The sequence below is a fragment of the Monodon monoceros genome, unplaced genomic scaffold (genome assembly GCF_005190385.1).
Source record: "Monodon monoceros isolate NGI ecotype Baffin Bay Population unplaced genomic scaffold, NGI_Narwhal_1 Super_Scaffold_11, whole genome shotgun sequence".
Classification (NCBI taxonomy): domain Eukaryota; kingdom Metazoa; phylum Chordata; class Mammalia; order Artiodactyla; family Monodontidae; genus Monodon; species Monodon monoceros.
The window spans coordinates 108,358,440-108,374,782 of NW_021703767.1; the positions used below are offsets into that span (position 1 = coordinate 108,358,440).

Consider the following 16,343-nt stretch of genomic DNA (forward strand, 5'->3'; position numbering starts at 1 on the left):
AGCCAATCTTTTCAATTCTAGTTGCTAAAGTATCTTTTGACTCCACTGCCTTCTCTTCATTTTCATTTCTCTTTGGTTTATCCTCCACGCTGGTGTAGTATGTTTCTTTCTGAAAATATAAGCTGATGTTGTAATTCTTTTTTTTTTTTTTCTTTGCGGTACACGGGCCGCTCACTGTTGTGGCCTCTCCCGTTGCGGAGCACGGGCTCCAGACGCGCAGGCTCAGCGGCCATGGCTCACGGGCGTAGCCGCTCCGCGGCACGTGGGATCTTCCCAGACCGGGGCACGAACCCGTGTCCCCCTGCATCGGCAGGCAGACTCTCAACCACTGCGCCACCAGGGAAGCCCTGATGTTGTAATTCTTAAAGTCCTTCAAAGACTCCCTGTTGTTCATGGTCATGCATTCCGTGCCCTTCAAGGCCTGGCCTCTTCCTGCTCTTCCAGTGTTGTCTTCCACTGTTGCTCCACAGAGACTGGGGCTTCTGCCGTCACTGACTGTCTTCCGGAGTCCCTGGGGATCTCAGTGCTTTCACAGACACTACCCTCACTTGTGCCGTTCTCTCTGTTCGAAACACTCATCTCCATTTTTCCACCTGCCCAATTCTTGCTCATCCTAGAAGACTGCTTAGGCATTGTCCCTCTGGCAAACTTACCAATACTACAACTGATTTAAATGCTTCTTTTCGCTGTTCTTAGCACTCAACATATTTCTATCATATCATACAGCACCTTCTTGCAATTGTTGGTGACTTGCCTCCTTTTAAGTAGTTAGGACCATGAACTCCTTGAACATATGTGGCTATGTCTTATTCATTCATTTTTAAAAGAAATTAAAAATAAAACTTTATTCCCCCCCCCCCCCGCCTTTTTTTTTTGGCTGCTATGTGCGTCTTACAGGATCTCAGTTCCCCAGCCAGGCACTGAACCTGGGCCCCAGCAGTGAAAGCCCAGGATCCTAACCATGAGGCCACCAGAGAACTCCCCCTTATTCATTCTTTATTGCCTAGCCAGTGCCTGCAATATACCAGACATTCAAGAAATGATTTTTGCATTAAAAAAGGAAAATTAAAATTACAATTGCATAAAATTAATTTTATAGACATTAGTAACCTTTAAAATTTCTAACATTTCGTCTTCTCATTAATTAAATATGAAGTTAAAATGCTGTTCTGATAAGAGACACTTGCTGCATAGCAGGTTTGGTTTGTGGTGACTTCCACATGGAAGAATCCGAGTACTAAATTCTGATGGGTCTTTTTACCCTGATTGCTACTAATCTTAGCCAAGTTGATGAAGTGATTTGCCGTTATTTTCCAACATGTGAAGTAGGGCATTGAGAAGACCTGCTGTCTATGTACTTCGGAGGACCCTCTGGTGACTTGACTATGCTTACTTAAAGTCTGGGGATCCTTAGGAGAAAAGCACTTCAAATTAAAACAATTAATAAGCTTGTTTAGCACATTTTAAAAGTGCAGCTTTAAGTTCTAGTTGCATCTTTTTTTTTTTTTTCTGGCCGTGCCACCCAGCATGTGGTATCTTAGTTCCCCAACCAGGGATTGAACTCTCAACCCCCTACAGTGGACGTGCAGAGTCTTAACCACTGGACTGCCGGGGAAGTCCCAAACTGAAAATGTTTTGTTTTGTTTCATGTGTGGGTTTTTTTTGGCTTCAACACACCACACATGGAACTTCCCTGACCAGGGATCGAACCCACGACCCGTGAGTGGAAGGGCAGCGTCTTAACCACTGGACCACCAGGGAAGTCCTTAGTTGCATATTTACACCAGGGTTTCTCAACCTTGGCACTATTGACATTTTGGATCAGATAATTCTTTGTTATGGGGAACTGTCTTGTGTATTGCAGGATGGTGAGCAAATTCGTGACTTCTACTCACTAAACACCAGTAGCAGCCCCCATCCCCAGCATTGTGACCACCAAAAATGTCTTCAGACGTTGACAAACGTCCCTTTGGAAGGAGCGCCACACAGTCGCCCTAGCCCCTGTTGAGAAGCACTGCTTCATACACCAAGCATCATTAGACACTGATAGCCTTTTTATAAACAGATTGATAATTTAAAAATCCATTGCTAGAACTCCCTGATGTGACTGTGCAGACAACTCAGGGCTGCTAGTCTGCTGTTTTTCTTTCTTTCTAACACTCTGGGGTAAAAACCATGTGAGGACCCAGGAGCAAACAGATTATAGTCCGGTAACCAAACCGACCTCAGTCACAAAGGTTCATCTCTCGTATTACCTCTGGCATCAGGTTTACTAATGAGGAAAGAATGTAATTTCAGGAGGTCACAGCCTGTATTGTGGAGTTTGTGCTTCTCATACAAGCGCATAAATAAAATTTTTTCTCCATATAGACATATTAGGCAAGTTAAATATTGGTGTGTCTATTTCAGAAAAAAATATATTGCCTAGTACTTCAGAAGATATGTGATGGAAACTAGAAAAAAAATGAAAATAAGCCTTAATTTGTTTTTCTGAGGAAAAAACAAAGTCAGAAGAGGAGTAAGGTCATGGAATTGTTGCTGGTTCCTAAGGCTGTCTGTACTAATCGCTCCATTGGGGTCTCACATTCTCTGCACAGAGCCCTGAGTGCTGGAGGAGAGTGAATGCTTGACTTTTTTTTTTTCCTTTCTGAAAGTAAAGACTAGTATATAATTCTATACAAATGATTTTGAAATACCTGACATAGGACGCTATAAAACACAAAATTCCATTGTGTTATTTTATCCTCAATAGTAATTTTCAAGCTGTGTGTTGAATATATATTTTTAGAGTAAATATCTTCATTTAATGATAGTGGTCTCCTAGATGTTTCTAGACTTTTGAGTAAACAAGACAAAATTACCTTATGAGTTTTCTTTCTTTAGGTTTCTTATCTCTCAAAATTTTCTCTTTTATTTTTTCTTGTAAAAGAGACAAAATATATGTACTGTGTGTGTGCATGTGTGTGTGAGGGAGAGAGAGAGCTACAAAATATTAGACTAAGTCATCTCATATGGATTGGTATTTTGTTCACCCCTTATGCCTGGTAAAATATATTTGGCCAGAGGAATTTTTTTTTTAATTCATCTCTCATCTTTTTCATTTTAGAAGCATTTTAATTATCACCTCTCTCACAAATACTGTCACTAGGCTTGTAAGAACATAATGAATACAGAATAATTTTCAAAAGTCCCTGTGAGTTGCTGTACTCAACACCTTTACAATGTACTGCTGTTCTCTCAGGTTCCCGGTCATACTGTCTATCGAGAATCACTGCAGTGTCCAGCAGCAAAGGAAAATTGCTCAGTACCTGAAAGGAATATTCCGAGACAAACTCGACCTGTCATCTGTAGACACAGGAGAGACCAAGCAGCTTCCAAGCCCTCAAAGTTTGAAAGGCAAAATCCTAGTGAAGGTAATTACCTCAGGAATGCAATAAAAGGCACTAATGACCTGCTAAGCCCTCCCTCCCTTAAGGACTGAAAACTGGTTTATCAAGAGAATAATAGTCAATATATGAAGGGTTGTCTAGATTTGTGCATGCACCTTGTTCCAACTTATTTATAGTCATACCTTCAGAAAAAGCTTGTTACTGACTGGCCACATATTCTGGGATTTGTTTTTATGAAGTGAGAACCTCAGTACTGTAAATCAAATACTGAATATTTTAGTCTGTAGTAGTTGACGCTGGAGAGGGGTCTGTGTATGGGAGGCCTGGATTACATGTGTCCGTATCCAAAAGCATTTCTTTCAGATTCTTCTCTGCCATTTCAAGCTCCAATAACTGTCTGTCAAAAAAAGTCTTCATGGTTGGTCAGCCTTGGTTATGTAAGTGAGAAGAGCTCACTTCAAAGTGGAGCACACGTTCAGACACTGTGCCCCATAGGATTCGTGTGTAGGCAGAGGAGCAGTAGGTGAATAGAATGGCATTTCATAAACAGATCTTCTGAGGGAGAAAACTTACTACCTGAAATGCATATTATTAATGCAAGGAATAGCCAGAAAGACAGCTCATTGTGTTCTCAGATCGCTGATGTGATTTTATTTAATTCCAGTTAATTTTGTGTATTTGGACTAAAAGCATCTTGGATAGTTGTATTGTTTTGAGACTAAAAACCTAAGGAAAAGCAGTAGAGTATTAATGATCAAACGGGGTTATATTTTACTTAAAAAGGGTGTGTACAAAAACCAAATATCACAGAGGAGGCACAGGAAAGTCAGATTGTGTAATTTCATAGCAAGACTTTAACTGGGGCTTTAAGAGAGGACAGCACATGGGAAAGATGTAAAGTATTCATCTTTAGAATGGGTCAAAACCTGTTTTTCTATCAGTTAAATGAGAGTTATAGGCTGAATCCATCAAAGGGGTGTCATTGGGCATTTGTACGTGTGAAAGCATTTTGAATAAAAGCTCCAATTATATAATGTGAGAAATAATGTTAAGGTCAATTTTCCTGAAGTCTTGCTAACGCAGTCTCTTGTGGTGAAAACTGATTGCTAGGTTAGAAAGCTCAGTGTCAGCTTTATAGCCTTGTAAATGTTTCCATGTTCCCAAATGGTCTTTAGCCAAGCGTCAGAAGGTTAAACGCAGAATGAGTCCATCTGATTGAAATACTTCTCATTTGGACAGTGGAACTTAAGGAATATTTGATACGAACTCATTGAATCCCTTGTGCATAACTGGGCTTTGGATCATTGGGCATAGAATGCCCTAGGGCTAGTGGGCACCAGGATGAATTGAAGCCAGAAGACCTGAGCCACTCGTTGGAAGGAGTGGCAACAATGTGGGCTGTGGGTGTTTCAAAGAAACTGCAGTCCATTTGCTGGTAGTAACCTTCTCCAAACTTTAAGGAGATTTCTTAGATCTCTGGACCCACACACTCCCATTTGAAACAACAAAAAGGGAACTGATTTTCCTAAGTTCCTTTAGCATCAGAGCAATCTGTGATCCAAAAGGCAGCATTTGAATGGCTACTTACCACTTTGGAGATGGGCAAGTTGTTTATTATTATAACTGTAACACACAAACCTTCCAACCTTGTGTGTATACACACACACACACACACACACACACACACACACAGATATATACTAGTCCCTCAGTACCCACAGGATTGGTTCCAAATCCACAATGCTCAAGCCCCTCATATGAAATGGCCTAGTACAGTTGGCTCTTCACATCTGCGGATTCAACCAACCCTTGGGTAAGGAGGGCCAACTGTGTGTGTATGTATCTCCTAAAAATGAAACAAAAATTTGCTTTTGAACAAAAATAATAACTAACTTAGTAATTTTCCATAGGCTCATTACCGAAAGAAAACTTATCTGGTCCAAGCATTTTACTTTTACAGATGTGTCATAGAGCAGTTACTGCTGTCCATGCAGCTAAAAGCTAAGAGATGGCTATGGTTCCAGTCTCTAGAAATATTTCCATGTACCATGGAGAAATTAATCTAATTCTTGAGTGTGACTCCCACATGAAATAGTATGTAGATCAGAAGGGGACTCCTAGGCCATTCTTTGTTTACACTGGACCACTGTTAAGTTCATAAAATTCTACCTAAGTTTATTCTATAATTTTCCTCAGGCGTAACACTCTTCATAAGAGGCGTTAAGAAACAGTGCTCTGTGGTGTTGCTTTTCTTCCTATCTGCCTGTATAAGGTATCTTTCAAAGACCATGAATGTGGAAAAAGCTGGCAGAAGATATGGCCCTGATATCTTTTTTTTTTTTTTTTTTTTTTTTTGCGGTACGCGGGCCTCTCACTGTTGTGGCCTCTCCAGTTGCGGAGCACAGGCTCCGGACACGCAGGCTCAGCGGCCATGGCTCACGGGCCTAGCCACCCCGCAGCATGTGGGATCTTCCCGGACCGGGGCACGAACCCATGTCCCCTGCATCGGCAGGCGGACTCTCAACCACTGAGCCACCAGAGAAGCCACCTGATATCTTTTAATGGGATTTTGAAAGGACTGAAAATGAGGGCGCCTTGTGAATACTCTAGATGGCAACTTTCTCTCCTTGCTTCCCCACCTACTGCCACATTTAAGTAAAGGGGTTTTGAAGCTTAGTGCCATATTTATATATCTATAGCTACATATATTCCTGTGGAAAAGAATGTAGTTTTCACTTTGCAGATAGCACATACAAATAAGAAGTATATTACATAGGGGTATGAAGGCAAATTAAATACCACCTTTTTAAACCTATAACAATCCTTTTGTAAGTTGAAGAAAATATTTAAGTATTCAAATTCTAAGAGTTTGGATTCTTAATATAGATTTTGTTTTCATTACATAAATGATTTAACCAGCTTTAAATTTATCTCTTTGCCAAGCCCTTTAGGTCAAGAGCTTTGGGTATCAGGGAAGATACAGGAAACTGGGAGGGAGAGTTCTCTGAAAATCTGACTGTGCTGGTGGCCCTGTGGAGGGAGGAGAAGTGGATGAGGGGAAGATCCAGAGTGCTGAAGGTGGGCCAGTCATGGTGTGAAGAGCAGGAATATATAACAGAAGTCACTGGAGCTCTGGTTTAGAGAAGATCAGCCTGGGTAGTAGTCTGGGATGATATTTAGAAATTTATCATTATATTTGGCTGCCAAGCACATGAACATCCTTCCACGTTTAAAGAATTTCCCCCATCTTTATGCTTTTGCTGTATTCCATTCATTCAATGGGGTCACTAGGTCCAGCCCACACTCAAGGGGAAGGGATTATAGAAGTACATGAATACCAAGAGGTAGGAACCGTTGTGGGTATTTTAGAGGCTGTCTACCACAATGACCTTGGTCCCTTAGCCACAGAGTCTGGTTCTGCCCTCTCTGCTCCCCAAGATTCTGGGAGTGATTCAATTTCCTATTAATATTCCTTTCTGCTTACAAGTAAGATGCTTTTACTGATACAGACGATTAGCCGTCCTGGAAGCCCTTATCAGGCTCCTGGGCCATGCCTCCTTCTTCTGCTTTTTATTTACTTTTACTTTTTCTGAATATAAATTGGGAAATGTAGAAAAGGAGAAAATAACTATCACCCATAATGCTGTTACCCAGAGATTCATACTCCTAATAATTGACCATATTTCTTGCCAGATTTTTTTCCCTGAATTTTTATATATCATTGAGATCATAATGTGCATATAATTCTATAACTTGGGTTTTCTACCATTTTGTTATAAGAATTCCCCCTTGTTGTCCAAAAGCCCCTGATTCCTAAAGTGTGTTGGTGAGTGGTTGTGAGGGGCATGTTCTGGCTGGGCAGGAGCGTCATTGCATTGTCCATAAAAGCAGGTCTGGTCAGTGCAGAGGACACAACCAGCAGGAGAGAAGGGCGCGTTTAACCAGCTCAGGAGAACAAGCTTCTCTAAGGACATGGGATGGGGTGATGCCTGTTTATGACGAGTCATATATTCTCGAACAGAAGCCTGGTCTGATTTTTACTTGCAAATATAGTATCCCTAATTAATTGTATTTAATTGGAAGTCATAAAACTGCCTTTTCTTGAAAGTCTCTTCTCCCTTTGCTTTGCCCCTAATTCAAGCGATCTGCCTTCAAGTCAGTCTGAAGTAATGATTGGCAAGGAGATAACAAATTTTATTTTCATTTTTCTTTTTAAAAAAAAAAAACTTTTTACTTTATACTGGAGAATAGTTGATTAACAATGTTGTGATAGTTTCAGGTGTACAGCAGAGTGATTCATTTATACATACACATGTATCTATTCTTTTTCAAATTCTTTTCCCATTTAGGTTGTTACATAATATGAGCAGAGTTCCCTGTGCTATACAGTAGGTCCTTGTTGCTTATCCATTTTAAATGTATTAGTGTGTACATGTCAATCCCACACTCCCTAACTGTCTCTTCCCCTGCTCCCCGATCCCCATAACCATAAGTTTGTTCTCTAAGTCTATGAGATGTTTCTGTTTTATATAAGTTCATTTGTATCGTTTCTTTTTAGATTCCGCATTGATATCATACAGTATTTCTCTTTCTCTGTCTGACTTACTTCACTCAGTATGACAGTCTATTTTCATTTTTCAATTTTTAAAAATTATTTTTAATTGTGGTAAAATACAACATACATAAAACTTACCTACCATCTTAACCATTTTTAAGTGTACAGTTCAGCTGTGTCAAGTACATTCGCATTGCCATGTACAGAACTCTTTTCTTGCAAAACCAAAACTCCATACTCATTAAACAGCTCCCATCTTCCCCACCAGCCGCTTCCTCCAGCCCCTGGATACCACTGTTTTACTTCCTGTCTCTATGAATTTGGCTACTCTGAGTACCTTGTATAAGTGGAATCATACAAGAGTTGTTGTTTGTGACGGGCTTATTTCCTTTAGCCTAATGTCCTCAAGGTTCATCCATGTTGTAACATGAGTCAGAATTTCCTTACTTTTAAAAGCTGAATAACATTTTAGTGTATGTGTATACCACATTTTGTTTATCCATTCACCTGTTGGTAGACACTGGGTTATTTCCACCTTTTGGCTATTGTGAATTTTCATTTTTCATTTCCTATTTTATTTTTTAACTGAAGTATCGTTGACTAATATTAGTTTCAGGTGTATAACATAGTAATTCAATATTTTTGTAGATTAGACTCAATTTAAAGTTATTATAAAATAATTGCTGTATTTCCCTGTGCTGTACAATATATCCTTGTAGCTTACTTTATACATAGTAGTTTGTACCTCTTAATTCCCATACCCCTATCTTGCTGAATTTTCATCTTTAAATTGACTGTTTTGTTTCATTTCAGGGCAAGAAGCTACCTTATCACCTTGGAGATGATGCAGAGGAAGGGGAAGTTTCCGATGAAGACAGTGCAGATGAAATCGAAGATGAGTGCAAGTTCAAGTTCCATTATGTAAGTTACAGGCTTGGCCATCATTTTTACCCTCTGTGTGCTACAGTAAAAATTGCTGCTGTGTTGGAATCTTCACAGATATGGTGGCTGTAGTGTAAAAAAGATATTTATTGAAAATTACTTTGTGTGCTGGCACAAAGACTCCCAAATGTTTATTTTGTTTTTGTTATTTTTTAAATTTTTTTTGCGATACGCAGGCCTCTCACTGTTGTGGCCTCTCCCGTTGCGGAGCACAGGCTCCGGACGCGCAGGCTCAGCGGCCATGGCTCACGGGCCCAGCCGCTCCGCGGCATGTGGGATCCTCCCGGACCGGGGCACGAACCCATGTCCCCTGCATTGGCAGGCGGACTCTCAGCCAGTGCACCACCAGGGAAGCCCCCCCAAATGTTTACTGAGTGAGTGAGGCAAAGATTCTTGTGTCCTAGAGTTGGAAGGAATGTTAGTGATTAACCCATCTGACCCTCTCTCCAGGGACAAATTCCCTCCTATTACAGCTTGGTCAAAACTCAAATTGCGGTTGGAAATGTCGCTGTCTGATGACATAAATGGGCTTTAAGCCCCGCCATGCTGCCTGTCAAGGCTGGCTCGCAGAACCCAGCTGCAAGTGTGTATGCTTCTCTAAAATGCTCATCCCCTCCCTAAGAGAATGTACCTTGGACCAGAAGATTTCCAAGCTCTTCCAGACATGGATCTCTTGGCTAAATCTTAAATTTGCCACATTTCAGATAAAATGGCATAGAATAGTTTGCCACCTGCATGGTGCTTCAGACCTCTGTCCTAGATCAAGGAGTTGCCTTTGCAGAAAAGCACCATTTAGCCAGGTAATCCAATGGAAATGCAAACCTGGGAGAAATGTAAGGCTTAAAGACCTCCCCCACCCCCCATCACTATGGGGGACTAGGACTTCTTGACTTCCCCCACCTTCTATAACTCACATGATTTCCAGGAACATATGACAATCTGAGAGTAGCACCTGCTCATGTTAATTTGTTATAAGGTTTACAATTTCATTTCTACAGAAAAGTAGTATTCCTCTAGATGTCTGGACAATTATTCTACCCTCTGAAAAAAGAGAAATATTGTATAAAATCTGCTAATTTACATTATTGCCCTGAATTCAATTACTACATCATTAAAAAAAGTCTACTCTCTTTGAAATAATAGTAACTGTGATGGCTTCCTATAGGTATTAAAGAGAGCTGGTATTATTTTCAAAGAGGGCAAGGGCTTAATGACAGCTGAAGTCTCAGTAGATAGTTCTTTCTTGGCTTTGATGCATTTTAGAAGGGACGAAGTGGAGAAGACTCAGCCTTGAAGTGAAAAGGAAAAATTACCATCTGTATTAATCCATTGCCTTTTAATAGTTTTTATTAGTTCAATTAAATACCACTAATAGGGCTATGGTTACAGAAAATTAATCTCAAGAGATTTACATAAGTGAAAATACAGTTAATATTTTTGTTTCTTTTTTGCTCTTCCAGCTAATTGCTATTTTTATAATTAATTACTTGCTATTATAGGTAATTTCGTTCTTTCTTTAAGCTTTATTTTATAAGCCAGATTTTTGTCTCTGAATTTCAATATCTTTGCCTCTTGTTTCCCAAAACTCTTGGTTGCCAACCTCAGAGTAGTCTATCATTTAGAAGCAAGGAGCAGAGAGTCTTGACTAAATTATGTGTTTAGCGAATGTAGTTTTTAGTGAAAATGAGTGGTGGAAATTTAGCTATTGATACTATCACAATAGTCATTTGTTGCTCTGAGTAAAACCCAAGTTATTCTAGTTTCTAAATCCACCCAGTAATATAAAATTTCTTCTGATATCAGTGAGCCTCCTAACTTTCTAAGTTAAATATCTACAATTATAAAAGAGAATTAGGTATAGTTTTATGGAAACAAACCAATAAATTCACCTGTGAAAATATCCAACTGGGTTCCTCTCAGTCTTCAAAGTCTCTTGGTTGATGTCTAGGAACCCATATAGGTCGAGAGTTTAGAATGTGATTCCATAAAGATAGCCATGATCTTTCATTTGGATTCTTTGATTTGGGCCTAAGTGAAAGTGGAGAGCACCTTACCTGTAACATTTTACAGGTGTCTCTTTGTTAGACTTTAGGAGAGAAAATATATAAAGAAATCAACATTCTAGTGGAAATATATAAGGTTTTTACTCATCTTTTTCAAATCTTTTTTGTCTATTTTTGAGCTCTTCTGAGAAAAGGCAGTGCTGTATTTAGAAAGCCAAAGTGTTATCCCCTAATCAGTCAATTTCTAGTTCTGTTGTCAGCAGAGGGCTCAGATGCCTTATCTGAGTGTTGAATGTAAATTGTCTGATCTAAATCGAGTGTCTGATCATATTTCTGCAAAGGCGGATGTACTGTACATAGTTTGTATGAAACCAATAATTACCTTAGAGGAAGTTCTTAACCTCAGTTTTAAGTTAACAGAATGTGGTTAGATTTATAAGTTATAGATATTGCAATAATTATTGCAATAAATAAAGATTTTCAGCTTAGCATTCGCGAACACTGGAATGCTAGCTGTCATGGGGCTTATGCAAGATTCATTGGCACATTCAAAAGATTTTTATGGAGGAACTCCTGTTGGAGATGCACCAACATGCTGTAGGTGTTGGGGCATATATCAGTAAACAAAACAGACAAAAATCTTTGCCTTCGTGGAGTCTCTACATTGGTGGGAGAAGGGAGGACAGACAATAAGTAACGTGTAGTGTACTAGGCAGTGGTAAGCGCTAAAGGGAAAAAGGGAGGGAAGAAGTGTAGAAAGTGTGTGTGTAAAGGGTCTGTTGACGTTTTAGATGGGATGGCCAGGAAAGGTCTCACAGAGAAGGTAACACCTGAGCAAAGACCGGAAAGAGGCGAGGTTAGCCATGCTCATATCTGGGGTGGGGTGGGGGGTTGTTCCAGGCAGAAGGAACAGCAGATGCAGAGGTCAGAAGCAGGATCTGTGGCTCGCCCAGCTTTACCCGGACGTTAGAACAGAGAGGGAGGCAAGACCCTCACGCTGGCCTTCTTACTCCTCCTAGTCTACCATCAAGCTAAGGGATTCAAACCACACTGAAACCTTTTGCTCTTTTAAGAAATGCTTTCTTTTGAATTAATTGAATCCTTTACGCTTCTACCTCATTAATCTGAGGCTTCAGCCATAGAGAAAATCTGGCTCATACTGTAATATGCCATAGGTAAAGCCGGTGTGTTCAATGACCCAAGAGTCACACAGCTCAAAGACTCCGGGGACAGCTTCCTTTCAACCACAGCACAGTAATCTAACAGATATGATTCAGTGGGGCCAGCTCATCATTATTCATTTTTATGGGGTCCTCTAATGTCAGTGTGCCTTACAGACTTTCCACCCCCCTGGTTCACCCTCACTGATTTTTTGCCTCTTCTGCTGAGCTATTCAGTATCTTTTTCCTTGCACTCTCTGAATCTGGGTTCAGCCAGCTTCTTAGGCACAAATATCAAGCTGTCTGTCTCCTACATGAAGCTCATCCCGTGAACACCAAGCCTTCCAACAAGTTTAAACAAGCCCTAGTAGAGTAACATGTAACCACTTTTTGTGTTATGTTAGTACCCTAAAACCATTATTCACTCTGCATGTCTCATACTAAATACTTTAATAGTTTCCTCCCTCCCTGTTACCTTAGATTAACCTTCTTTCCTAAGTTATTCATTTTATGATTTGAGCCATTTTAAGGACGATTATGAATCTTGTTGGTTTAAGACTTGTCAGCACTCATGGAAAGGATGAGTTACCTCATGATATTGTGAGGTCCTGTTCCTCGGTAAACACCCACGTGCCGGGCATGCTGTTGCATCCTGGTGACAAGGCGTGAGGAGTGGAAGGTGAGCTGAAGATTCCAGTTGCTTTCTAGTATGTGATACAATTTCTTCCTCCCTGCCCTGCCAGAGAGTTAAGGTAATGAACATTTAAGGTCTAATGTACTGTATGTATTATTGATATGTGTATGTACATATTTCCCTTATATTTCAAAGTTATTATCTTCTGAGAATTATTGCCGAGAACTCAACTATCCCTGTTGTTTTTTTAAATTAATTTTTATTGGAGTGTAGTTGATTTACAGTGTTGTATCAGTTTCTGCTGTATAGCAAGGTGAATCAGCTATACATATACATATATCCACTCTTTTTTAGATTCTTTTCCCATATAGGTCATCACAGAGTATTGAGTAGAGTTCCCTGTGCTATACAGTAGGTTCTTACTAGTTATCTGTTTTGTATATAGTAGTGTGTCTATATCAATCCCAATCTCCCAATTTATCCCTCCCTCTTTCCCCCTTGGTAACCGTAAGTTTGTTTTCTACAACTATTTCTTGTTGGTAATATGTCTTTCCTTTCTATTCTAGCTGTTCTGTGACTTCACTATTAAATGACTAGAAGTAGGTTTATTTTTCTTAGCACTCCATATTCACTTCCTACTGGAGAACTCATGTTTTCTTTCATTCTAGAAAATTCTCAACAGTTTTGTTCTTTAAATATGTTTTTATGCCATTTCATCAGTCTTCTTTTTCTGGAAGTACTATTAGATTTAGGTTAGAATCTTAGTTTATTTTCTATATCTCTTAATTCTTTAATGTTTTCTTTTTTTTCGGTATGCGGGCCTCTCACTGGTGTGGCCTCTCCCATTGTGGAGCACAGGCTCCGGACGCACAGGCTTAGCGGCCATGGCTCACAGGCCCAGCCGCTCTGCAGCATGTGGGATCTTCCCGGACCGGGGCAAGAACCCGTGTTCCCTGCATTGGCAGGTGGACTCTCAACCACTGCGCCACCAGGGAAGCCCTAATGTTTTCTTTATGTCTCTGCTGATTCTGGGTACTATATGTTTACAGTATTAATTTCCAATTCATTAATTATCTCTTTGACTACATCTGGTCTAGAGTTTATCCCAGCTATTCTTTTAATTTCAATGACTATATACTTGATTTACAAAATTTTTATTGTTTTTTTTTTCGTAGACACCTGTTCTTATTTTACTGTTTGGCTTCTTAGTTTCTTGTTCTTTTTATGGAGCTATTTCTTTGTATCTTTGAGCATCTAAACATACTTATTTCAAAGTGAAAGAGTGAGTTTCCTTTCCATGTGTTGATGTTTTTAGCACTCCATCTTAGCATTAGTTTTTCCACATGGGTTTTAGAATTTTGGGTTGAATATTCAGTTTTGAGTGGAATGGTTTTTCCCCTTCCATTCTCCTTCTTTCTGTATTTAACCTTCTTATCTAGTGGTTTTGGGATTGCTTCTACTTGAACACTAAGCACCCCCACCCCCATGGCACCCACACATATACACACAGCCCACCTGTGCCCCAGGTTCCTAACCAGACCTTACATTGATTGAGAGTTCTCTGCCACTAGAGATGTTGAAGATATTACCCATTCAGTCACCAAGCAAACCAGCACTTTGTTTGTCTTCTTATTCTTACCTCTTTTGATATTAAATTTTGAATCTTCCTCACAATAGTTTTTTTTTTTTTTAATGTTCCCTATTATAAGCAAGGATCCCATTCCAACTTTCTTCACCACCTTGGTTTCATGTTGAGAGACCAGCTCTAATCTCCCACAGCATGTGGAGCACTTTTAGTTTCTATTGTACTAAAAGATATAAATTCTTGGCCACCTTTGCCCACTGTGAATGTGGAGCTCAACTACATTTATGATCTGCAGTGATTTTTATTTTATTTCGACCAAGATTATGATTTTTCTCTTTGTTAGTTCTTCTGTCGTTGTAGCAGTGGGGGACTTTAAAGCATGAATGTACATTGTCATATATAAACCCACATGTATGTACAGATGCACAAACCCAGACTTACATTCATTTTGGACAGTATTTTTTTTGTTTTTTCTTAATGTATATGAAGAATGGTTGCTCTAATAACATTTAAAAGTGTATGCTTGGGCTTCCCTGGTGGCGCAGTGGTTGAGAGTCTGCCTGCTGATGCAGGGGACACAGGTTTGTGCCCCGATCCAGGAAGATCCCACATGCCGCAGAGCGGCTGGGCCCGTGAGCCATGGCCGCTGGGCCTGCGCGTCTGGAACCTGTGCTCCACAACGGGAGAGGCCACAACAGTGAGAGGCCTGCGTACCGCAAAAAAAAAAAAAAAAAAAAAAGTGTGTGCTTAACAGCTCTGAAGAAACATTACCTTTTGCTATTTTTCTGACATTGTACTATTATTTTTTTATACCTGAGCTAAAATCAGCTTTTAAATATGAAACACTTGTTGAACCCTTACTAGCACCAGCACTATGCTAAGGACTTTATACTTATAGAATTTCATTTTATTCCTATAGCCATGGGGATGGGGTTGAAACTATCATTTCTAATGTTTTACAGATTAGGAAAATGGGGTTGTGCTAGATAAAGTAATTAATCTAGTGATTAATTTAGAGGAGGAAAATTATATGGGCCATCCTTGCTCTCAAGCATGGTATTTTATATGACCTCTCAGATTTATGTCTTTTGGGGAGTTCATCTAGCTGGAGAGACACACTTATCACACTGGCAACAAATAATAACAAACTTGACAAATTGTTATGTCATGTGGAATTGACTTAAGAAAATGTGAAGTCAGAGGAAAGAGAGCTGAGGGTAGCCTGGAATACCCAGAGTAGGTCAGATGACATACTGGGTAGCAGTCATCAAACACACAGGCTTTGGAGCCTAGGTCAAAGCCTGGCTCTGCCACTCTAGACCTGTTTCTTTATCCTCATCTTCTAAATAGACATCAAAATAATATGTCAAAATCTTTTTCTGGCTCTCTGACCTGCCTACCACCTTCATAAGTTGCGTTCACACTCCTGGGAAGGGGTTGTCCCAGTTGGCTCTGAACTGTTGTAGGAGTGTCCTCTCCTGGCTGACATTGACCTCTGACCTGGAGAAGGAGCAGGTCTACAAACCTAGGGGACTCTCATGACCTTTCACAAATACATTGTGTGACTGGCCATAATATCTTGAGAATCTTGAAGTCATCCGTTTTATCTCCTTATCTTCCTGGGGATCTCTACTCTTTAAAAAAGCTATTACTACATGAAAAAATCTTGAGACAAACAGAAAGAATAAGGGTTCTAAATTCTGATTCTTACTGACAGCAACTAAATTAATAGGCTCTATATTATAAGAATAAGCAATTTATTTTTAATTTTTATTTTATCTTGGAGTACAGTTGATTCACAATGTTGTGTTAGTTTCAGGTGTACTGCAAAGTGATTCATTTCACAGAATTAGAACAAAAATGTTTACAACTTGTATGGAAATGCAAAAGACCCTGAATAGCCAAAGCAATTTTGAGAAAGAAAAATGGAGCTGGAGAAATCGGGCTGCCTGACTTCAGACTATACTACAAAGCTACAGTAATCAAAACAATATGGTATTGGAACAGAAATATAGATCAGTGGAACAGGATAGGAGAACAGGATATATATATATATATATATATATATATATACA

At 39.7% G+C, this 16,343-nt stretch overlaps 1 protein-coding gene across 1 annotated transcript in view; it reads left to right on the forward strand.

Annotated features, from left to right (window-relative positions):
- Positions 1 to 16,343, forward strand: part of PLCH1 (phospholipase C eta 1) — a 234,914-nt gene that overhangs the window by 164,784 nt on the left and 53,787 nt on the right. Inside the window, exons 10-11 of the mRNA XM_029214972.1 lie at positions 3,242 to 3,413; positions 8,758 to 8,865. Coding sequence (XP_029070805.1) covers positions 3,242 to 3,413; positions 8,758 to 8,865 — 280 coding nt within the window. The remainder of the gene's footprint in view (positions 1 to 3,241; positions 3,414 to 8,757; positions 8,866 to 16,343) is intronic.